The sequence below is a fragment of the Leuresthes tenuis genome, unplaced genomic scaffold (assembly GCF_036924035.1).
Source record: "Leuresthes tenuis unplaced genomic scaffold, fLeuTen1.0.hap1 SCAF_3, whole genome shotgun sequence".
NCBI classification, from domain to species: Eukaryota; Metazoa; Chordata; class Actinopteri; order Atheriniformes; family Atherinopsidae; genus Leuresthes; species Leuresthes tenuis.
Genome location: NW_027325357.1, coordinates 37,408,535 through 37,431,789, shown reverse-complemented (window position 1 = coordinate 37,431,789; position 23,255 = coordinate 37,408,535). Strand labels below are relative to the sequence as shown.

Sequence of the window (23,255 nt, the reverse complement as noted above, 5' to 3'; positions counted from 1 at the left end):
ACATATTTGCCAAACATTAAACAGAATCTATCCACTGCAAGTAAAAAACCCAACACATTTAAATTGTTTCAACATAAAAACATTTTTTATTATCATTACTGTGACTCATTAAATCCACTAGACTCGACACAACACATTTCTGACTCTCTGACTGTATTATGATTGGTTTACTTTCCCAAAAAGGACAGAAAAAGTGGGTCAGATTTTAATAGGGGTTCAGATCAGATCTCTGCACAATACTGGCTTGTTTAGAGATGCAATCAATTTCTGCCATTAAGGTCCATCATCTGCAGAAGATTAGATGTGTGTGCTGCTAAAATCCTTCAGGTGTCTGCCATGAAGCAGAAGCTGTTGAACTATGAAAGGACACGATTACAGGGTTGTCTGGTCTGATGCAGCTCCAATCACAATCGGCCTCTCTTTCACATTGGGATCAGGTGTAGATGAATGGTGGTACCACTAATGTGTCTCCAAACCATGTAGTTCAAAGATGAATATAAATAATTAGATTCCTAAAGGAGATGATCAGATTAGAATAAATAATAATAATAAAAAATTAGATAGTTTTGTATGCAATTTGGTTCAGTACTACGAGTGTTGTTTTGAAAAAAAAAAGAGTCCCCGACAGTTATTGAAAGAACACCTTAATATGCAAAAATGTGTTTTAGCAGTGACGAACACTACCCGACTACACAAACTGCCAAAATAACTCACTTTTATTAATACAAGCACTAGTGATCATGTGAGGACACGGTGCCTTGAAAATAGCTTTATTGTCCATAAGAAAGAACAGTCAAAGGAACAGGACATATCACTGCTTGCCTTGTTTCTCACATCCAATTCAAGTTTGCGTTGCTCAAACCTACAGCAACTGGCGTCAACACATACCGTGTAGCAATGTATCTCTAACCACATGGAGTATATGGGTATACATTTGCTGTAATAAATGATCTAACTATTAAGAGCAGTTATATTTGTATTAATTACCAGTTACTCGTGCGTTCTTTTAACAAACCTGTAAACGCTGCAGTGACAACACAACCTTCCACATAATGAAAAGACAGAACATTGTCTTGCATTTTTCTTCTGCCATAATTTAAGAGTCATAAAGTTTGGCTTTAAACTGAAACCAAGCCTCAGAGTACAACAGGTGATTTCACCAGGTGTCTTCAACCTGTTGCCATTAAAGTGTGAAATACTAACCATACGGACCTTCAGAGTAACTCCAAACTTTAAATATTGAAGGCCAGCTAACATTATGCAGAGGAAAACAGATGCTTTGTAACATAGTCACATCTCATTGAAGAAAACCTAATCCCCCCCCAAAAAAATAAAAAATTAAAGCACTTATTTATATATAGACACTCGCCAAATTCAAGCAATTTTAAAATTTCCATCTGTCGTCCATCCAAATAAGTCATGGCACCAGCACAAGTTTCCTCAGTGCCCAAGAAGCCCTGTGCCTGGAAAGGGAGAAAAATGTGGGTAGTTACCACACATCTGAAACACTGGTGTAGATAAACAGATACCAACGTTCTACTTTTCACATAAAAAGAAGAATGCTCACCTTTAAATCCCTCTTCAGGCATTCTCACTGTGTAGGAAATACAAAGTGTTTTAAAAAAACATATCTTTTTGAAAATTCATAATAATAACAGCTGCAGTAAACATGATGCCACTTACCCTGATAGGCATCATCCATCGCAGCATAATCTGCTATTGGCTCATCAGCCTGTGAGACAAAATGGAAAGAATGTGTCTATAGACGAAGAAAACTTCTGTGTAAAGATCTATCATGATATCAAAGTAGAGCATACCTTCAGACAGATGATGCTCTCTGGAATGACACCCAGACTGCCCAGTGTGGCTGAATCATCTGTCAGACTTTTTCCATCAATAGAGAGGTTCTGGTCAAATGGAGCCACAGAGAAGGCGTGCATAATCTAAAGTCACAAGCAAAGCGGAGTTAGTGCGGTATCTTTTATGTGCAGCAATGTATCCTGGATTGTGAATGTCTCACTTGTATCTTCAGCTCTTTTAGTGTCTGATTAGCTGAAACAATGAGTGCTTTCTCTCCGCGGAGTTTCCTGTGCCTGGTGCTTCTCCTGATTCCACCTTGTTTGGTTAGATTAGTCACAGTAGGAGCAGCTGCTGATGTTGCACAGCTGACACTCAACTTTAGCCTTTTTGCACCATCTTGTGACTAAAAGAAAGCATGTAATTATTAGCTGTAGAAGATGAATTTATCATATTTGCTAAGCTGAGTCTTAGAGCTCAAAAGAATGATTGATAATGCAGCTGAATTGCACAACTGATGAAGGAAACTTAAGGATATTCTGTCATTTTCCAATGCTACATATTATGTAAATTAATTAGATGTGAGACATCAGAGCCATGGGACCCATTAGAACAGCGCTACAGTGTGATCACCTGACTGAAGTCTGGATCCCTCACTCCATCCACCTTTGGATGTTCTTCTCTTTCCTCTTCTGCCTCAGAGCTGCTGGCATTCAGTTCTGGAGTAGCATCTTTTATCATCTATAGAGAGAACACTGTTGAATTCTCATCAACTACAGCGGTTACACAGATCTGTGGTTCTGAACATTACAGCTGGAAATCTGTTCACTGTTGGTTCATACCCTTGTGTCTTCAATGACTTTGCGGATGTAGATAGTTGCTTGAGTATACTCTCTGAGGTCCCTCTGCTGCTGGAAAAGGAAGCTCTCTCTGCACTCCCAACATAAATCTAAATATACAAACGTCCTTAATGAATTAACAATGGTCAAAACAACACCTACTGGTGTTTCAAAGTAACTTAAAAAGCAGAAAACAAATAAATTCTATTCAATATTGTCAGTGTGTTTTCATAATTTGCATTTCTAGAGAATAACATAACTGCAGTTTTAATATAATGTGGTTCAATAGTAACAAAGCCCACCTTCATCCAATTAAAGTACAGTCTCATCATCACACTGAATGCTTCTAACATGACCGTGGCATGAAATCGAGTCTTCTACTAACAAAAGGTTCAGTGTCCACACAATGTTTTTCTGCTTTCTCCTTTCTTTTCTCAGTTGTTCCAGTGAGGATCGTGACCCAGACAAAAGGAGCTGCCCGTGTTTTATTCAAAGCTTAGTCGCTTAGTTCACTGGTAACCAAAAACATGCGCAAAAATGGTCCCCTAGGTGATCCTGAATGGAATTCCCTCCAAGTCCGTCTGTCCAGAGCTGTGTGACATTTTGTGATCAGGTCCCATCTTAACCCTGCATTAACACTTCAACCTGCATTTCACCTGCCTGTTGTCATCTGATTGTTGACAGATTTATACTGCATTTAATTGCCCCTCAAAAAAATCCAAAAATCAAAAATGAGGAAGAGCTGAAAATTCTTAAAGAAGCAATCAGATACAACGAGGAAATGAAACAGGCATAACAGATAATGCCAATAACCCAAAGAGCCTTTTTAAATCAATCAACCTTGACTTAAATCAGTTCATAACTTGTTAGAAGCTGATATTCTTAATATTGTGAATGACTCTCTTCAGACAGCTGCATGTAAAACTGCGACTTGTATATAAAAATATATATAATTTGACGTGTTTTTAAATGTTAATTCATACAAGGAGTAAACATTGCTATCTACAGCCGCGAGACGACACTATAGACTTGTGACAACTATCTGCTGCTCCTGTGCCACTGAAACATTAACTTAGAGACAACTGAGAAAGAAAATCCTATTCTGCAGATTACAAAGTGCAGGTAGGAAAATGCGCAGCCAGAAACGGTAATTGAGCAGCAGAAAGAAGGTTTGGAGTGACTGAGAAACTTGTGAGGGACTGGCGAAAAGCAGAACTTAATCTGACTGCAGTGTAGGGTTGGGTACCATGTTCTTTTAAGGCACTGACCGAAATGCTTCGGTAGTACCGAGTATCAAAACATGCCTAGTCTTTCGGTGCCAAGTTTCAGTGCCCAGAGGTTAATCACGTGATCAAGAACTGATCGTGCTGCCCTTCGATTGGCTGTATTAACGTTACACTTTGATGCAGGAACATGTGGTTATGCCCACAGACGGGGTTCACGTGCATCTGCGTTGGGAGCTGTAGTTGTGTGTATGTGTGTGCGTGTCGCCGAACCGGTTAAACAACGCCATCGAGGTCTAAAGCGCGGCTCCAGTTCACCAAGCTTGATGCCAATAGTGCGCAATGCAATATATGCCAAAAAGTCATCGCTGCTAAGGCCAGCAACACGACTAATTTAATTAATCATTTGACCTGCACAAAATCAATTAAAGAGCAGAAAGTTGCTCCGTGTTTGACTGCAAGAAGGTCGGACCGCAACCATCCTCCTCTCAGCATTCAAGTCAGCCTGTGGACGCTACAGAGCCCAAGTGGCATAATTCAAAATATCCACCACTGGACTCGGCTTCATCTAAGAGCACCGAGGACGGAGCAGTGTGTGGGATTTTAACAGGAAAATTAATGTTCAGCGAAATCCGGCAGTGTCTCAATGTTACTGCAACTTAATATGTGCAGAAAGCAGACATGTTGATTTTTCTGAAGAAAAACTGCTAAGTGAAAAGTATCCTCAGTTTGTAGGATAGTATTAGACACCAACCTGTCACCTGTTTGCAACTGTTTTGCACTCGAAATGATTTGTTGTTAATTTTTTCTGTAAGAAAACTGCTTGGATTGGAAAAATACTGAGCTGAAAAATAAAACTGAAGATTTGTGCTGTTATGTGTAATGTAATTTCCTTTTTGTTAGAATTGATATGATAAAATTGGTACCAAAAAAAGTATCGTTCAGGAACCGGTATCGAAGTGAAGGTATCTGTATTGGTACCGGTATCGAAAAATTTTGATTGATACCCAGCCCTACTGCAGTGAAGAAAACAAAGAAAGCTAATTGCTGGCTGAAAGAAAGATGGCCAGAGATGGAGGAACGAGTCCACAGGTGGGTGCTGGAACAACGTCCTGTCGGGAGAGGCTCGTCAACGGTGCAGTTACGTCCTGAACAGAAATGACTTTTTGCAGGCGGGCCTTCTTGGTGTTACCGCTTCATGCGACGCAACCACGTCTACATCAGAGCACGGACACCGTGTGTCAGAAACTGCTAGCAGACTTCCAAGCCAAGATCGACAGTGTCCGTGAGTTCATTGAACAGCAGGTAACTGAACACAACAAGTCACCAGATCATATCTTCATCAACATGGACGAGGCCCCCCTCATGTTGCAGAGACAATTTGTGAAATAAATTTCTAAATAAATGCGACTTATATATGTTTTTTTCCTCTTCATGATGCATTTTTTGACTGGTGTGACCTGTAGTCTGGAAAATACGGTATCTTTTCCCCAACACTGACAGTGGGGCTCAGGGCTTCACGTTCTGGGAGTGTCATCACACTCACACACCTATTAGTCTAGGTGGACAACTTTGCTGTTTTTATTACTTTTGTTAACTCCTTTGTGCTACATATTGTCTATGAACAGATGAGATTTGCGGGCCCCTAAATATTATTAGTGATACTAGTAATGTGTACTGTCCCACTGTGTGCAACATAGGTGACAGCAGAGCTCTGCTCACAGTCTCCCTAATCGTAGTACTCTGCAGAAGACAGGTCCTCTGAAAGGTGTTAGACAGAAAATAGGCCCTTGTTGGACCTAAAATAATCCTGAAATCAGACTCCCTGTAACAGTAGCCTGGCTCTTTCACTTTTCTTTTCTTTTTTTGATGAATTGTGTCATGCAGTGTTATGGCTGTGAGAATGAGACGTATCAGGCCCATCCACTAATAACATGAATAGTATACTGACAGATAAATAATCCAAAGCAAAGGGGAGTCATATTTATCAGAAAACCGCTGCTGAAGTAGCAACATGCTGATCCCAGAAGTGCACAGCGCGCTGCTGCGTCACAGTGGAACAGACACCTGTGCCTTGTGTGGATTTAACAAAGCACCGGAGCAAATCATTTGCATCAAGGATTTTTTAGTAATAGACTTATTGGAATAATATGAGGAATCGTTTCAGCCCTAACTGATGGGTTCTTTCCTCGCATCCTACTTTTCCAATATAGGAACCAGACGCAAAACTATTTTTACAATTTTCCCAAAAAAACAGCCCCGATAGGGAAGTGGTAAATTTCTATTATCTGGAACCTGCAGGGTGTGGTTTACAGCACTGAACATTTCTGATTGGGGGGTGTTTCTAGAGTTCTATTTTGACTTTTCTGTCTCTGTCACCTCATGCTTAACATGCACTGTGGCCCGTAAAATCAGAAAACTAAGTCATGTGGCAGGGAAAGGTGCTAGTATCTGTTAACATGACGTACAGATCCAGCCTTTCATGCCTGCCTCAACCAGCAGTGTAAAAGCAGGCAGTGTGCCTTCTTCCAATGTAAAAGAGAGTCACTCCTGGAATCCATCATGCAGCGAAACTATACAAGCTGACGGCTGGCTTTCACAGAGGAGCAACATACACATTTTATAAAAAGACAACTTGAGTGTTTGATTCTTCTTTCATAGATATTTAGTGGAATATGAAACCAAGTTTAACCTATTTGAAAATAACAGTGAGCCATTTTCTCTAACTTGGAAATCTTACCAGGCTGAGTGGTGTAACGAGTGGTGGAACCATCCGTTGTGGTCTGTTTGAAGCAATGGATTGATATTGGCTGATCAACAATGAAGAGTCTGCTGATCACCTCCCATTCGTTTGGCCAGAGCAGAGCTATACTGTGCAGGACAAACAGCACAACATGAGAACACAGAGGTGTACACTGGACTTCAGAACAGGGTTGTTAACACATCATTCTGTACCATTAATGGATGAAAAGGGTCAGATACTAATCAATACATTCAAACCCTCTGACGAGACAGTCCCCACTTAATGATGAGGATAAGATGTGGGAGCGATCCCACTGTTTATAAGGTAAAGTGTGTGTGTGTGTTTCACATACAGCTGTTGCTGTGGCTAAACATCTGTGGAGATAGCTCCTTTGCTGACTGGACCCCAAACTTTAAACATAAGACCCTCATGATGGCAGCTCTTCTTTTGGACCCATGGTGTAAAGGAAGAGCTGCTTTTCACTATGTTTAATTCAAATGATCCAAAAAGTGACTGTGACTCTCAGAAACAACGCAGCACCTGTGCAGCTCCAAAAGAAAACCTTCAATCAGCATGCAGCTCTAAACAAAGGATGAGACAAAAAGACAGTTGTTTTCCTTGTAAACTACGACTCTGGGACAAAGTTTGGTCATCTCTGTTTACGACCAAATCATTGCCTGCATGGAAAGCACTGCATTACAGTTGAACCGAGCAGTGCTCCTTTCTGTGCTGCAAGTAGAAAGTCTGCCTGAGGTTGTGGAATAAAACATTCTCTGTCACTTTTCCATCTGTGAGAATCAACAGTTTTTGAGCAGAAATGATTAGTCAGTGTTAGCGACATAAACTGTTTACAAGAGGACGTTACAGGACACATTTTAACTCACTGTTGTGCCTCTCCATTTATCAGGGACTCATAGGTGAACATGAAACCCCCATGGGGACAGAGCAGCAGAGTGTTGCCTACATTAGACACTGGAGAGGATTTTGTGGGTCTCCTGAACAACACACAAAGGGAGTGGGGGGTGACCATCTTGAGGACTGACATGCAATACAACAGACATATATTCTGCATCAAAAGCCCTTCATTCAAGCTAAATAAATAACAGATTATTTTAGTCACTACCACCAACAAACATTATATATTCATGCCAAAATGTGAGCATAACACATTCCTTTTATTGCTCTTTATTGTATGTAGCCAAATTTTATTTTGTTGAAGAAAAAAAACAAAACATTTTCTTCACGTCACTGATGAGACAACCATACCTGATGAATTTTCTCCACTCATCCACAAAAAACAGAGGAACAATGAAAAGTACATCTGTGCCCTGGGGAGACCACGCAGAAAGGAATAAATGTATTCACCAGCAATCAGAAAATTTGGATTTGGATGATTTAAATGTGTTGAGGATATTTGGAACCAACAATTGGCAGTATGAAACTTTGCTTTGTGCTTACCTGAGGCCACTTTGTGAGTGTTGGCCTGTTCTTTTCATGGAAGAGGTTAAGAAGCTGGTTCTTCTGGTCAAGGGCCATCATCTTACTAACTGCCTCATTATCTTTTTCCTCCTGTTCTAAAGTCTGGACAGACAAGCAGAAAGAGTTTTAATTCACTAATCAAATGCCAAACCTATAACCTGACATGGCCGCAGTCATATGGCTGCAGACATGATCACAGGGAGGACAGCTTTTTTACAGGCCCATCTCAGTATTGATCAAAGTATGTAAAATCTGATGATGTTGTCGATGTATCTGTGTGTGCAACAACAGACATATTCACATGTATTTCCAGTTACATTTATGAGTCATTATACTCATTATATTCACGACATTGTCATCTTCAAGGCTGCTGCATTCACTCTACAGACTGTAGTTAAGGTCTACTTTGTAATATTATCAATAGCAAGCCAATAACAGTTGGAGCGCGCCTGTAACAGTTGAAACGTGCGAGCCAATAACAGTTGGAGCGCGTCTGTAACAGTTGGAGCGTGCGAGCCAAAAACAGTTGGAGCGCGCCTGTAACAGTTGGAGCGTGCGAGCCAATAACAGTTGGAGCGCGCCTGTAACAATTGAAGCGTGCGAGCCAATAACAGTTGGAGTGCGCCTGTAACAGTTGGAATGTGCGAGCCTGTAACAGTTGAAACTTGCGAGCCAATAACAGCTGGAGCGCCTGTAACAGTTGGAGCGTGTGAGCCAATAACAGTTGGAGTGCGCCTGCAACAGTTGGTGCGCGCCTGTAACAGTTGGAGCGTGCAAGCCAATAACAGTTGGAGTGCGCCTGTAACAGTTGGAATGTGCGAGCCTGTAACAGTTGAAACTTGCGAGCCAATAACAGCTGGAGCGCTGGTAACAGTTGGAGCGTGTGAGCCAATAACAGTTGGAGTGCGCCTGCAACAGTTGGTGCGCGCCTGTAACAGTTGGAGCGTGCAAGCCAATAACAGTTGGAGCGCGCCTGTAACAGTTGAAGCGTGCGAGCCAATAACAGTTGGAGTGCGCCTGTAACAGTTGGAATGTGCGAGCCTGTAACAGTTGAAACTTGCGAGCCAATAACAGCTGGAGCGCCTGTAACAGTTGGAGCGTGTGAGCCAATAACAGTTGGAGTGCGCCTGCAACAGTTGGTGCGCGCCTGTAACAGTTGGAGCGTGCAAGCCAATAACAGTTGGAGCGCGCCTGTAACAGTTGGAGCGTGCAAGCCAAAAACAGTTGGAGCGCGTCTGTAACAGTTGGAGCGCGCCTGTAACAGTTGGAGCGCCTGTAACAGTTGGAGCGCGTCTGTAACAGTTGGAGCGTGAGAGCCAATAACAGTTGGAGCGCGCCTGTAACAGTTGGAGCGTGCAAGCCAATAACAGTTGGAGCGCGTCTGTAACAGTTGGAGCGCGCCTGTAACAGTTGAAATGTGCGAGCCAATAACAGTTGGAGCGCGCCTGTAACAGTTGGAGCGCGCCTGTAACAGTTGGAGCGCATCTGTAACAGTTGGAGCGCCTGTAACAGTTGGAGCGCGCGAGCCTGTAACAGTTGGAGCGCGCGAGCCTGTAACAGTTGGAGCGCGCGAGCCTGTAACAGTTGCAGCGCGCGAGCCTGTAACAGTTGGACTGCGCCTGTAACAGTTGGAGTGCGCCTGTAACAATTGGAATGTGCGAGCTTGTAATAGTTGAAACTTGCGAGCCAATAACAGCTGGAGTGCCTGTAACAGTTGGAGCGCGCCTGTAAAAATTGGAGCGTGTGAGCCAATAACAGTTGGAGCGCGCGAGCCAATAACAGTTGGAGCGTGAGAGCCAATAACAGTTGGAGCGCGCCTGTAACAGTTGGAGCGTGCGAGCCAATAACAGCTGGAGCGCCTGTAACAGTTGGTGCGCGCCTGTAACAGTTGGAGCGTGCAAGCCAATAACAGTTGGAGCGCGCCTGTAACAGTTGGAGCGTGCAAGCCAAAAACAGTTGGAGCGCCTGTAACAGTTGGAGCGCCTGTAACAGTTGGAGCGCCTGTAACAGTTGGAGCGCGTCTGTAACAGTTGGAGCGCGCCTGTAACAGTTGGAGCGCGTCTGTAACAATTGGAGCGCGCCTGTAACAGTTGAAATGTGCGAGCCAATAACAGGTGGAGCGCGCCTGTAACAGTTGGAGCGCGCCTGTAACAGTTTGAGCGTGCGAGCCAATAACAGTTGGAGCGCGCCTGTAACAGTTGGAGCGCGCCTGTAACAGTTGGAGCCTGCAAGCCAATAACACTTGGTGCGCGCCTGTAACAGTTGGAGCGTGAGAGCCAATAACAGTTGGAGCGCGTCTGTAACAGTTGGAGCGCGCCTGTAACAGTTGAAACGTGTGAGCCAATAACAGTTGGAGCGCGCCTGTAACAGTTGGAGCGCGCCTGTAAAAATTGGAGCGTGTGAGCCAATAACAGTTGGAGCGCACGAGCCAATAACGGTTGGAGCGCGCCTGTAACAGTTGGAGCGTGCAAGCCAATAACACTTGGTGCGCGCCTGTAACAGTTGGAGCGTGAGAGCCTGTAACAGTTGGAATGTGCGAGCCTGTAACAGTTGATACTTGCGAGCCAATAACAGCTGGAGCGCCTGTAACAGTTGGAGCGTGCGAGCCAATAACAGTTGGAGCGCGCCTGTAACAGTTGGAGCGCGCCTGTAGAAATTGGAGCGTGTGAGCCAATAACAGTTGGAGCGCGCCTGTAACAGTTGGAGCGCGCCTGTAAAAATTGGAGCGTGTGAGCCAATAACAGTTGGAGCGCACGAGCCAATAACGGTTGGAGCGCGCCTGTAACAGTTGGAGCGTGCCTGTAGAAATTGGAGCGTGTGAGCCAATAACAGTTGGAGCGCGCGAGCCTGTAACAGTTGGAGCGCGCCTGTAACAGTTGGAGAGTGCGAGCCAATAACAGTTGGAGCGCGTCTGCAACAGTTGGAGCGCGCCTGTAACAGTTGGAGCGTGCGAGCCCTCAACAGTTGGAGCGCGCCTGTAACAGTTGGAGCGCGCGAGCCTGTAACAGTTGGAGCGCGCCTGTAACAGTTGGAGCGTGCGAGCCCTCAACAGTTGGAGCGCGCCTGTAACAGTTGGAGCGTGCGAGCCAATAACAGTTGGAGCGCGCCTGTAAAAGTTGGAGCGCGCCTGTAACAGTTGGAGCGCATCTGTAACAGTTGGAGCGCCTGTAACAGTTGGAGCACGCGAGCCTGTAACAGTTGGAGCGCGCGAGCCTGTAACAGTTGGAGCGCGCGAGCCTGTAACAGTTGGACTGCGCCTGTAACAGTTGGAGTGCGCCTGTAACAATTGGAATGTGCGAGCCTGTAATAGTTGAAACTTGCGAGCCAATAACAGCTGGAGTGCCTGTAACAGTTGGAGCGCGCCTGTAAAAATTGGAGCGTGTGAGCCAATAACAGTTGGAGCGCGCGAGCCAATAACAGTTGGAGCGCGCCTGTAACAGCTGGAGCGCGCCTGTAACAGTTGGAGCGTGCAAGCCAATAACACTTGGTGCGCGCCTGTAACAGTTGGAGCGCGAGAGCCAATAACAGTTGGAGCGCGCCTGTAACAGTTGGAGCGCGCCTGTAACAGTTGGAGCGTGCAAGCCAATAACAGTTGGAGCGCGTCTGTAACAGTTGGAGCGCGTCTGTAACAGTTGGAGCGCGCCTGTAACAGTTGGAGCGCGCCTGTAACAGTTGAAACGTGTGAGCCAATAACAGTTGGAGCGCGCCTGTAACAGTTGGAGCGCGCCTGTAAAAATTGGAGCGTGTGAGCCAATAACAGTTGGAGCGCGCCTGTAACAGCTGGAGCGCGCCTGTAAAAATTGGAGCGTGTGAGCCAATAACAGTTGGAGCGCGCCTGTAACAGCTGGAGCGCGCCTGTAACAGTTGGAGCGTGCAAGCCAATAACACTTGGTGCGCGCCTGTAACAGTTGGAGCGTGAGAGCCAATAACAGTTGGAGCGCGCCTGTAACAGTTGGAGCGTGCAAGCCAATAACAGTTGGAGCGCGTCTGTAACAGTTGGAGCGCGCCTGTAACAGTTGAAACGTGTGAGCCAATAACAGTTGGAGCGCGCCTGTAACAGTTGGAGCGCGCGAGCCTGTAACAGTTGGAATGTGCGAGCCTGTAACAGTTGATACTTGCGAGCCAATAACAGCTGGAGCGCCTGTAACAGTTGGAGCGTAGGAGCCAATAACAGTTGGAGCGCGCCTGTAACAGTTGGAGCGCGCCTGTAGAAATTGGAGCGTGTGAGCCAATAACAGTTGGAGCGCGCGAGCCTGTAACAGTTGGAGCGCGCCTGTAACAGTTGGAGAGTGCGAGCCAATAACAGTTGGAGCGCGTCTGCAACAGTTGGAGCGCGCCTGTAACAGTTGGAGCGTGCGAGCCCTCAACAGTTGGAGCGCGCCTGTAACAGTTGGAGCGTGCGAGCCAATAACAGTTGGAGCGCGCCTGTAAAAGTTGGAGCGCGCCTGTAACAGTTGGAGCGCATCTGTAACAGTTGGAGCGCCTGTAACAGTTGGAGCGCGCGAGCCTGTAACAGTTGGAGCGCGCGAGCCTGTAACAGTTGGAGCACACGAGCCTGTAACAGTTGGACTGCGCCTGTAACAGTTGGAGTGCGCCTGTAACAATTGGAATGTGCGAGCCTGTAATAGTTGAAACTTGCGAGCCAATAACAGCTGGAGTGCCTGTAACAGTTGGAGCGCGCCTGTAAAAATTGGAGCGTGTGAGCCAATAACAGTTGGAGCGCGCGAGCCGATAACACTTGGTGCGCGCCTGTAACAGTTGGAGCGTGAGAGCCAATAACATTTGGAGCGCGCCTGTAACAGTTGGAGCGTGCAAGCCAATAACAGTTGGAGCGCGTCTGTAACAGTTGGAGCGCGCCTGTAACAGTTGAAACGTGTGAGCCAATAACAGTTGGAGCGCGCCTGTAAAAATTGGAGCGTGTGAGCCAATAACAGTTGGAGCGCACGAGCCAATAACAGTTGGAGCGCGCCTGTAACAGTTGGAGCGTGCAAGCCAATAACACTTGGTGCGCGCCTGTAACAGTTGGAGCATGAGAGCCAATAACAGTTGGAGCGCGCCTGTAACAGCTGGAGCGCGCCTGTAACAGTTGGAGCGTGCAAGCCAATAACACTTGGTGCGCGTCTGTAACAGTTGGAGCGCGCCTGTAACAGTTGAAACGTGTGAGCCAATAACAGTTGGAGCGCGCCTGTAACAGTTGGAGCGCGCCTGTAAAAATTGGAGCGTGTGAGCCAATAACAGTTGGAGCGCGCGAGCCAATAACACTTGGTGCGCGCCTGTAACAGTTGGAGCGTGAGAGCCAATAACAGTTGGAGCGCGCGAGCCTGTAACAGTTGGAGCGTGCAAGCCAATAACAGTTGGAGCGCGTCTGTAACAGTTGGAGCGCGCCTGTAACAGTTGAAACGTGTGAGCCAATAACAGTTGGAGCGCGCCTGTAACAGTTGGAGCGCGCCTGTAAAAATTGGAGCGTGTGAGCCAATAACAGTTGGAGCGCACGAGCCAATAACAGTTGGAGCGCGCCTGTAACAGCTGGAGCGCGCCTGTAACAGTTGGAGCGTGCAAGCCAATAACACTTGGTGCGCGCCTGTAACAGTTGGAGCATGAGAGCCAATAACAGTTGGAGCGCGCCTGTAACAGCTGGAGCGCGCCTGTAACAGTTGGAGCGTGCGAGCCAATAACAGTTGGAGCGCGCCTGTAAAAGTTGGAGCGCGCCTGTAACAGTTGGAGCGCATCTGTAACAGTTGGAGCGCCTGTAACAGTTGGAGCGTGCAAGCCAATAACAGTTGGAGCGCGTCTGTAACAGTTGGAGCGCGTCTGTAACAGTTGGAGCGCGCCTGTAACAGTTGGAGCGCGCCTGTAACAGTTGAAACGTGTGAGCCAATAACAGTTGGAGCGCGCCTGTAACAGTTGGAGCGCGCCTGTAAAAATTGGAGCGTGTGAGCCAATAACAGTTGGAGCGCGCCTGTAACAGCTGGAGCGCGCCTGTAAAAATTGGAGCGTGTGAGCCAATAACAGTTGGAGCGCGCCTGTAACAGCTGGAGCGCGCCTGTAACAGTTGGAGCGTGCAAGCCAATAACACTTGGTGCGCGCCTGTAACAGTTGGAGCGTGAGAGCCAATAACAGTTGGAGCGCGCCTGTAACAGTTGGAGCGTGCAAGCCAATAACAGTTGGAGCGCGTCTGTAACAGTTGGAGCGCGCCTGTAACAGTTGAAACGTGTGAGCCAATAACAGTTGGAGCGCGCCTGTAACAGTTGGAGCGCGCGAGCCTGTAACAGTTGGAATGTGCGAGCCTGTAACAGTTGATACTTGCGAGCCAATAACAGCTGGAGCGCCTGTAACAGTTGGAGCGTAGGAGCCAATAACAGTTGGAGCGCGCCTGTAACAGTTGGAGCGCGCCTGTAGAAATTGGAGCGTGTGAGCCAATAACAGTTGGAGCGCGCGAGCCTGTAACAGTTGGAGCGCGCCTGTAACAGTTGGAGAGTGCGAGCCAATAACAGTTGGAGCGCGTCTGCAACAGTTGGAGCGCGCCTGTAACAGTTGGAGCGTGCGAGCCCTCAACAGTTGGAGCGCGCCTGTAACAGTTGGAGCGTGCGAGCCAATAACAGTTGGAGCGCGCCTGTAAAAGTTGGAGCGCGCCTGTAACAGTTGGAGCGCATCTGTAACAGTTGGAGCGCCTGTAACAGTTGGAGCGCGCGAGCCTGTAACAGTTGGAGCGCGCGAGCCTGTAACAGTTGGAGCACACGAGCCTGTAACAGTTGGACTGCGCCTGTAACAGTTGGAGTGCGCCTGTAACAATTGGAATGTGCGAGCCTGTAATAGTTGAAACTTGCGAGCCAATAACAGCTGGAGTGCCTGTAACAGTTGGAGCGCGCCTGTAAAAATTGGAGCGTGTGAGCCAATAACAGTTGGAGCGCGCGAGCCGATAACACTTGGTGCGCGCCTGTAACAGTTGGAGCGTGAGAGCCAATAACAGTTGGAGCGCGCCTGTAACAGTTGGAGCGTGCAAGCCAATAACAGTTGGAGCGCGTCTGTAACAGTTGGAGCGCGCCTGTAACAGTTGAAACGTGTGAGCCAATAACAGTTGGAGCGCGCCTGTAAAAATTGGAGCGTGTGAGCCAATAACAGTTGGAGCGCACGAGCCAATAACAGTTGGAGCGCGCCTGTAACAGTTGGAGCGTGCAAGCCAATAACACTTGGTGCGCGCCTGTAACAGTTGGAGCATGAGAGCCAATAACAGTTGGAGCGCGCCTGTAACAGCTGGAGCGCGCCTGTAACAGTTGGAGCGTGCAAGCCAATAACACTTGGTGCGCGTCTGTAACAGTTGGAGCGCGCCTGTAACAGTTGAAACGTGTGAGCCAATAACAGTTGGAGCGCGCCTGTAACAGTTGGAGCGCGCCTGTAAAAATTGGAGCGTGTGAGCCAATAACAGTTGGAGCGCGCGAGCCAATAACACTTGGTGCGCGCCTGTAACAGTTGGAGCGTGAGAGCCAATAACAGTTGGAGCGCGCCTGTAACAGTTGGAGCGTGCAAGCCAATAACAGTTGGAGCGCGTCTGTAACAGTTGGAGCGCGCCTGTAACAGTTGAAACGTGTGAGCCAATAACAGTTGGAGCGCGCCTGTAACAGTTGGAGCGCGCCTGTAAAAATTGGAGCGTGTGAGCCAATAACAGTTGGAGCGCACGAGCCAATAACAGTTGGAGCGCGCCTGTAACAGCTGGAGCGCGCCTGTAACAGTTGGAGCGTGCAAGCCAATAACACTTGGTGCGCGCCTGTAACAGTTGGAGCATGAGAGCCAATAACAGTTGGAGCGCGCCTGTAACAGCTGGAGCGCGCCTGTAACAGTTGGAGCGTGCGAGCCAATAACAGTTGGAGCGCGCCTGTAAAAGTTGGAGCGCGCCTGTAACAGTTGGAGCGCATCTGTAACAGTTGGAGCGCCTGTAACAGTTGGAGCACGCGAGCCTGTAACAGTTGGAGCGCGCGAGCCTGTAACAGTTGGAGCGCGCGAGCCTGTAACAGTTGGACTGCGCCTGTAACAGTTGGAGTGCGCCTGTAACAATTGGAATGTGCGAGCCTGTAATAGTTGAAACTTGCGAGCCAATAACAGCTGGAGTGCCTGTAACAGTTGGAGCGCGCCTGTAAAAATTGGAGCGTGTGAGCCAATAACAGTTGGAGCGCGCGAGCCAATAACAGTTGGAGCGCGCCTGTAACAGCTGGAGCGCGCCTGTAACAGTTGGAGCGTGCAAGCCAATAACACTTGGTGCGCGCCTGTAACAGTTGGAGCGCGAGAGCCAATAACAGTTGGAGCGCGCCTGTAACAGTTGGAGCGCGCCTGTAACAGTTGGAGCGTGCAAGCCAATAACAGTTGGAGCGCGTCTGTAACAGTTGGAGCGCGCCTGTAACAGTTGAAACGTGTGAGCCAATAACAGTTGGAGCGCGCCTGTAACAGTTGGAGCGCGCCTGTAAAAATTGGAGCGTGTGAGCCAATAACAGTTGGAGCGCACGAGCCAATAACAGTTGGAGCGCGCCTGTAACAGCTGGAGCGCGCCTGTAACAGTTGGAGCGTGCAAGCCAATAACACTTGGTGCGCGCCTGTAACAGTTGGAGCATGAGAGCCAATAACAGTTGGAGCGCGCCTGTAACAGCTGGAGCGCGCCTGTAACAGTTGGAGCGTGCGAGCCAATAACAGTTGGAGCGCGCCTGTAAAAGTTGGAGCGCGCCTGTAACAGTTGGAGCGCATCTGTAACAGTTGGAGCGCCTGTAACAGTTGGAGCACGCGAGCCTGTAACAGTTGGAGCGCGCGAGCCTGTAACAGTTGGAGCGCGCGAGCCTGTAACAGTTGGACTGCGCCTGTAACAGTTGGAGTGCGCCTGTAACAATTGGAATGTGCGAGCCTGTAATAGTTGAAACTTGCGAGCCAATAACAGCTGGAGTGCCTGTAACAGTTGGAGCGCGCCTGTAAAAATTGGAGCGTGTGAGCCAATAACAGTTGGAGCGCGCGAGCCAATAACAGTTGGAGCGCGCCTGTAACAGCTGGAGCGCGCCTGTAACAGTTGGAGCGTGCAAGCCAATAACACTTGGTGCGCGCCTGTAACAGTTGGAGCGCGAGAGCCAATAACAGTTGGAGCGCGCCTGTAACAGTTGGAGCGCGCCTGTAACAGTTGGAGCGTGCAAGCCAATAACAGTTGGAGCGCGTCTGTAACAGTTGGAGCGCGTCTGTAACAGTTGGAGCGCGCCTGTAACAGTTGGAGCGCGCCTGTAACAGTTGAAACGTGTGAGCCAATAACAGTTGGAGCGCGCCTGTAACAGTTGGAGCGCGCCTGTAAAAATTGGAGCGTGTGAGCCAATAACAGTTGGAGCGCGCCTGTAACAGCTGGAGCGCGCCTGTAAAAATTGGAGCGTGTGAGCCAATAACAGTTGGAGCGCGCCTGTAACAGCTGGAGCGCGCCTGTAACAGTTGGAGCGTGCAAGCCAATAACACTTGGTGCGCGCCTGTAACAGTTGGAGCGTGAGAGCCAATAACAGTTGGAGCGCGCCTGTAACAGTTGGAGCGTGCAAGCCAATAACAGTTGGAGCGCGTCTGTAACAGTTGGAGCGCGCCTGTAACAGTTGAAACGTGTGAGCCAATAACAGTTGGAGCGCGCCTGTAACAGTTGGAGCGCGCGAGCCTGTAACAGTTGGAATGTGCGAGCCTGTAACAGTTGATACTTGCGAGCCAATAACAGCTGGAGCGCCTGTAACAGTTGGAGCGTAGGAGCCAATAACAGTTGGAGCGCGCCTGTAACAGTTGGAGCGCGCCTGTAGAAATTGGAGCGTGTGAGCCAATAACAGTTGGAGCGCGCGAGCCTGTAACAGTTGGAGCGCGCCTGTAACAGTTGGAGAGTGCGAGCCAATAACAGTTGGAGCGCGTCTGCAACAGTTGGAGCGCGCCTGTAACAGTTGGAGCGTGCGAGCCCTCAACAGTTGGAGCGCGCCTGTAACAGTTGGAGCGTGCGAGCCAATAACAGTTGGAGCGCGCCTGTAAAAGTTGGAGCGCGCCTGTAACAGTTGGAGCGCATCTGTAACAGTTGGAGCGCCTGTAACAGTTGGAGCGCGCGAGCCTGTAACAGTTGGAGCGCGCGAGCCTGTAACAGTTGGAGCACACGAGCCTGTAACAGTTGGACTGCGCCTGTAACAGTTGGAGTGCGCCTGTAACAATTGGAATGTGCGAGCCTGTAATAGTTGAAACTTGCGAGCCAATAACAGCTGGAGTGCCTGTAACAGTTGGAGCGCGCCTGTAAAAATTGGAGCGTGTGAGCCAATAACAGTTGGAGCGCGCGAGCCAATAACACTTGGTGCGCGCCTGTAACAGTTGGAGCGTGAGAGCCAATAACAGTTGGAGCGCGCCTGTAACAGTTGGAGCGTGCAAGCCAATAACAGTTGGAGCGCGTCTGTAACAGTTGGAGCGCGCCTGTAACAGTTGAAACGTGTGAGCCAATAACAGTTGGAGCGCGCCTGTAAAAATTGGAGCGTGTGAGCCAATAACAGTTGGAGCGCACGAGCCAATAACAGTTGGAGCGCGCCTGTAACAGTTGGAGCGTGCAAGCCAATAACACTTGGTGCGCGCCTGTAACAGTTGGAGCATGAGAGCCAATAACAGTTGGAGCGCGCCTGTAACAGCTGGAGCGCGCCTGTAACAGTTGGAGCGTGCAAGCCAATAACACTTGGTGCGCGTCTGTAACAGTTGGAGCGCGCCTGTAACAGTTGAAACGTGTGAGCCAATAACAGTTGGAGCGCGCCTGTAACAGTTGGAGCGCGCCTGTAAAAATTGGAGCGTGTGAGCCAATAACAGTTGGAGCGCGCGAGCCAATAACACTTGGTGCGCGCCTGTAACAGTTGGAGCGTGAGAGCCAATAACAGTTGGAGCGCGCCTGTAACAGTTGGAGCGTGCAAGCCAATAACAGTTGGAGCGCGTCTGTAACAGTTGGAGCGCGCCTGTAACAGTTGAAACGTGTGAGCCAATAACAGTTGGAGCGCGCCTGTAACAGTTGGAGCGCGCCTGTAAAAATTGGAGCGTGTGAGCCAATAACAGTTGGAGCGCACGAGCCAATAACAGTTGGAGCGCGCCTGTAACAGCTGGAGCGCGCCTGTAACAGTTGGAGCGTGCAAGCCAATAACACTTGGTGCGCGCCTGTAACAGTTGGAGCATGAGAGCCAATAACAGTTGGAGCGCGCCTGTAACAGCTGGAGCGCGCCTGTAACAGTTGGAGCGTGCAAGCCAATAACACTTGGTGCGCGCCTGTAACAGTTGGAGCGTGAGAGCCAATAACAGTTGGAGCGCGCCTGTAACAGTTGGAGCGTGCAAGCCAATAACAGTTGGAGCGCGTCTGTAACAGTTGGAGCGCGCCTGTAACAGTTGAAACGTGTGAGCCAATAACAGTTGGAGCGCGCCTGTAACAGTTGGAGCGCGCCTGTAAAAATTGGAGCGTGTGAGCCAATAACAGTTGGAGCGCACGAGCCAATAACAGTTGGAGCGCGCCTGTAACAGCTGGAGCGCGCCTGTAACAGTTGGAGCGTGCAAGCCAATAACACTTGGTGCGCGCCTGTAACAGTTGGAGCATGAGAGCCAATAACAGTTGGAGCGCGCCTGTAACAGTTGGAGCGTGCAAGCCAATAACAGTTGGAGCGCGCCTGTACCAGTTGAAACGTGTGAGCCAATAACAGTTGGAGCGCGCCTGTAACAGTTGGAATGTGCGAGCCTGTAACAGTTGATACTTGCGAGCCAATAACAGCTGGAGCGCCTGTAACAGTTGGAGCGTGCGAGCCAATAACAGTTGGAGCGCGCCTGTAACAGTTGGAGCGCGCCTGTAGAAATTGGAGCGTGTGAGCCAATAACAGTTGGAGCGCGCGAGCCTGTAACAGTTGGAGCGCGCCTGTAACAGTTGGAGAGTGCGAGCCAATAACAGTTGGAGCGCGTCTGCAACAGTTGGAGCGCGCCTGTAACAGTTGGAGCGTGCGAGCCCTCAACAGTTGGAGCGCGCCTGTAACAGTTGGAGCGTGCGAGCCAATAACAGTTGGAGCGCGCCTGTAAAAGTTGGAGCGCGCCTGTAACAGTTGGAGCGCATCTGTAACAGTTGGAGCGCCTGTAACAGTTGGAGCGCGCGAGCCTGTAACAGTTGGAGCGCGCGAGCCTGTAACAGTTGGAGCGCGCGAGCCTGTAACAGTTGGACTGCGCCTGTAACAGTTGGAGTGCGCCTGTAACAATTGGAATGTGCGAGCCTGTAATAGTTGAAACTTGCGGGCCAATAACAGCTGGAGTGCCTGTAACAGTTGGAGCGCGCCTGTAAAAATTGGAGCGTGTGAGCCAATAACAGTTGGAGCGCGCGAGCCAATAACAGTTGGAGCGCGCCTGTAACAGCTGGAGCGCGCCTGTAACAGTTGGAGCGTGCAAGCCAATAACACTTGGTGCGCGCCTGTAACAGTTGGAGCGTGAGAGCCAATAACAGTTGGAGCGTGCCTGTAACAGTTGGAGCGTGCAAGCCTGTAACAGTTGGACTGCGCCTGTAACAGTTGGAGTGCGCCTGTAACAATTGGAATGTGCGAGCCTGTAATAGTTGAAACTTGCGAGCCAATAACAGCTGGAGTGCCTGTAACAGTTGGAGCGCGCCTGTAAAAATTGGAGCGCGCGAGCCAATAACAGTTGGAGCGCGCGAGCCAATAACAGTTGGAGCGCGCCTGTAACAGCTGGAGCGCGCCTGTAACAGTTGGAGCGTGCAAGCCAATAACACTTGGTGCGCGCCTGTAACAGTTGGAGCGTGAGAGCCAATAACAGTTGGAGCGCGCCTGTAACAGTTGGAGCGTGCAAGCCAATAACAGTTGGAGCGCGTCTGTAACAGTTGGAGCGCGTCTGTAACAGTTGGAATGTGCGAGCCTGTAATAGTTGAAACTTGCGAGCCAATAACAGCTGGAGTGCCTGTAACAGTTGGAGCGCGCCTGTAAAAATTGGAGCGTGTGAGCCAATAACAGTTGGAGCGCGCGAGCCAATAACAGTTGGAGCGCGCCTGTAACAGTTGGAGCGCGCCTGTAACAGCTGGAGCGCGCCTGTAACAGTTGGAGCGTGCAAGCCAATAACACTTGGTGCGCGCCTGTAACAGTTGGAGCGTGCAAGCCAATAACAGTTGGAGCGCGTCTGTAACAGTTGGAGCGCGCCTGTACCAGTTGAAACGTGTGAGCCAATAACAGTTGGAGCGCGTCTGTAACAGTTGGAGCGCGCCTGTAACAGTTGAAACGTGTGAGCCAATAACAGTTGGAGCGAGCCAATAACAGTTGGAGCGCGTCTGTAACAGTTGGAGCGCGCCTGTAACAGTTGAAACGTGTGAGCCAATAACAGTTGGAGCGCGCCTGTAACAGTTGGAGCGCGCCTGTAAAAATTGGAGCGTGTGAGCCAATAACAGTTGGAGCGCGCGAGCCAATAACAGTTGGAGCGCGCCTGTAACAGTTGGAGCGCGCCTGTAACAGCTGGAGCGCGCCTGTAACAGTTGGAGCGTGCAAGCCAATAACACTTGGTGCGCGCCTGTAACAGTTGGAGCGTGCAAGCCAATAACAGTTGGAGCGCGTCTGTAACAGTTGGAGCGCGCCTGTACCAGTTGAAACGTGTGAGCCAATAACAGTTGGAGCGCGCCTGTAACAGTTGGAATGTGCGAGCCTGTAACAGTTGATACTTGCGAGCCAATAACAGCTGGAGCGCCTGTAACAGTTGGAGCGTGCGAGCCAATAACAGTTGGAGCGCGCCTGTAACAGTTGGAGCGCGCCTGTAGAAATTGGAGCGTGTGAGCCAATAACAGTTGGAGCGCGCGAGCCTGTAACAGTTGGAGCGCGCCTGTAACAGTTGGAGAGTGCGAGCCAATAACAGTTGGAGCGCGTCTGCAACAGTTGGAGCGCGCCTGTAACAGTTGGAGCGTGCGAGCCCTCAACAGTTGGAGCGCGCCTGTAACAGTTGGAGCGTGCGAGCCAATAACAGTTGGAGCGCGCCTGTAAAAGTTGGAGCGCGCCTGTAACAGTTGGAGCGCATCTGTAACAGTTGGAGCGCCTGTAACAGTTGGAGCGCGCGAGCCTGTAACAGTTGGAGCGCGCGAGCCTGTAACAGTTGGAGCGCGCGAGCCTGTAACAGTTGGACTGCGCCTGTAACAGTTGGAGTGCGCCTGTAACAATTGGAATGTGCGAGCCTGTAATAGTTGAAACTTGCGGGCCAATAACAGCTGGAGTGCCTGTAACAGTTGGAGCGCGCCTGTAAAAATTGGAGCGTGTGAGCCAATAACAGTTGGAGCGCGCGAGCCAATAACAGTTGGAGCGCGCCTGTAACAGCTGGAGCGCGCCTGTAACAGTTGGAGCGTGCAAGCCAATAACACTTGGTGCGCGCCTGTAACAGTTGGAGCGTGAGAGCCAATAACAGTTGGAGCGTGCCTGTAACAGTTGGAGCGTGCAAGCCTGTAACAGTTGGACTGCGCCTGTAACAGTTGGAGTGCGCCTGTAACAATTGGAATGTGCGAGCCTGTAATAGTTGAAACTTGCGAGCCAATAACAGCTGGAGTGCCTGTAACAGTTGGAGCGCGCCTGTAAAAATTGGAGCGCGCGAGCCAATAACAGTTGGAGCGCGCGAGCCAATAACAGTTGGAGCGCGCCTGTAACAGCTGGAGCGCGCCTGTAACAGTTGGAGCGTGCAAGCCAATAACACTTGGTGCGCGCCTGTAACAGTTGGAGCGTGAGAGCCAATAACAGTTGGAGCGCGCCTGTAACAGTTGGAGCGTGCAAGCCAATAACAGTTGGAGCGCGTCTGTAACAGTTGGAGCGCGTCTGTAACAGTTGGAATGTGCGAACCTGTAATAGTTGAAACTTGCGAGCCAATAACAGCTGGAGTGCCTGTAACAGTTGGAGCGCGCCTGTAGAAATTGGAGCGTGTGAGCCAATAACAGTTGGAGCGCGCGAGCCAATAACAGTTGGAGCGCGCCTGTAACAGTTGGAGCGCGCCTGTAACAGCTGGAGCGCGCCTGTAACAGTTGGAGCGTGCAAGCCAATAACACTTGGTGCGCGCCTGTAACAGTTGGAGCGTGCAAGCCAATAACAGTTGGAGCGCGTCTGTAACAGTTGGAGCGCGCCTGTAACAGTTGAAACGTGTGAGCCAATAACAGTTGGAGCGAGCCAA

The 23,255-nt window shown here is 49.4% G+C and overlaps 1 protein-coding gene across 3 annotated transcripts in view; it reads right to left on the bottom strand.

Annotated features, from left to right (window-relative positions):
• Nucleotides 1-754: 754 nt before the first annotated feature.
• Nucleotides 755-23,255, bottom strand: part of usp48 (ubiquitin specific peptidase 48) — a 59,073-nt gene continuing 36,572 nt past the window's right edge. For all 3 annotated transcript variants that reach the window (XM_072382961.1, XM_072382960.1, XM_072382962.1), the window contains 11 exons: nucleotides 8,061-8,183; nucleotides 7,869-7,930; nucleotides 7,487-7,597; nucleotides 6,600-6,730; nucleotides 2,640-2,746; nucleotides 2,431-2,538; nucleotides 2,021-2,203; nucleotides 1,818-1,943; nucleotides 1,684-1,732; nucleotides 1,568-1,594; nucleotides 755-1,463 (listed from right to left, as the gene is read on the bottom strand). In XM_072382961.1, coding sequence (XP_072239062.1) covers nucleotides 1,441-1,463; nucleotides 1,568-1,594; nucleotides 1,684-1,732; nucleotides 1,818-1,943; nucleotides 2,021-2,203; nucleotides 2,431-2,538; nucleotides 2,640-2,746; nucleotides 6,600-6,730; nucleotides 7,487-7,597; nucleotides 7,869-7,930; nucleotides 8,061-8,183 — 1,050 coding nt within the window. In that variant the 3' untranslated portion in view covers nucleotides 755-1,440. The remainder of the gene's footprint in view (nucleotides 1,464-1,567; nucleotides 1,595-1,683; nucleotides 1,733-1,817; nucleotides 1,944-2,020; nucleotides 2,204-2,430; nucleotides 2,539-2,639; nucleotides 2,747-6,599; nucleotides 6,731-7,486; nucleotides 7,598-7,868; nucleotides 7,931-8,060; nucleotides 8,184-23,255) is intronic.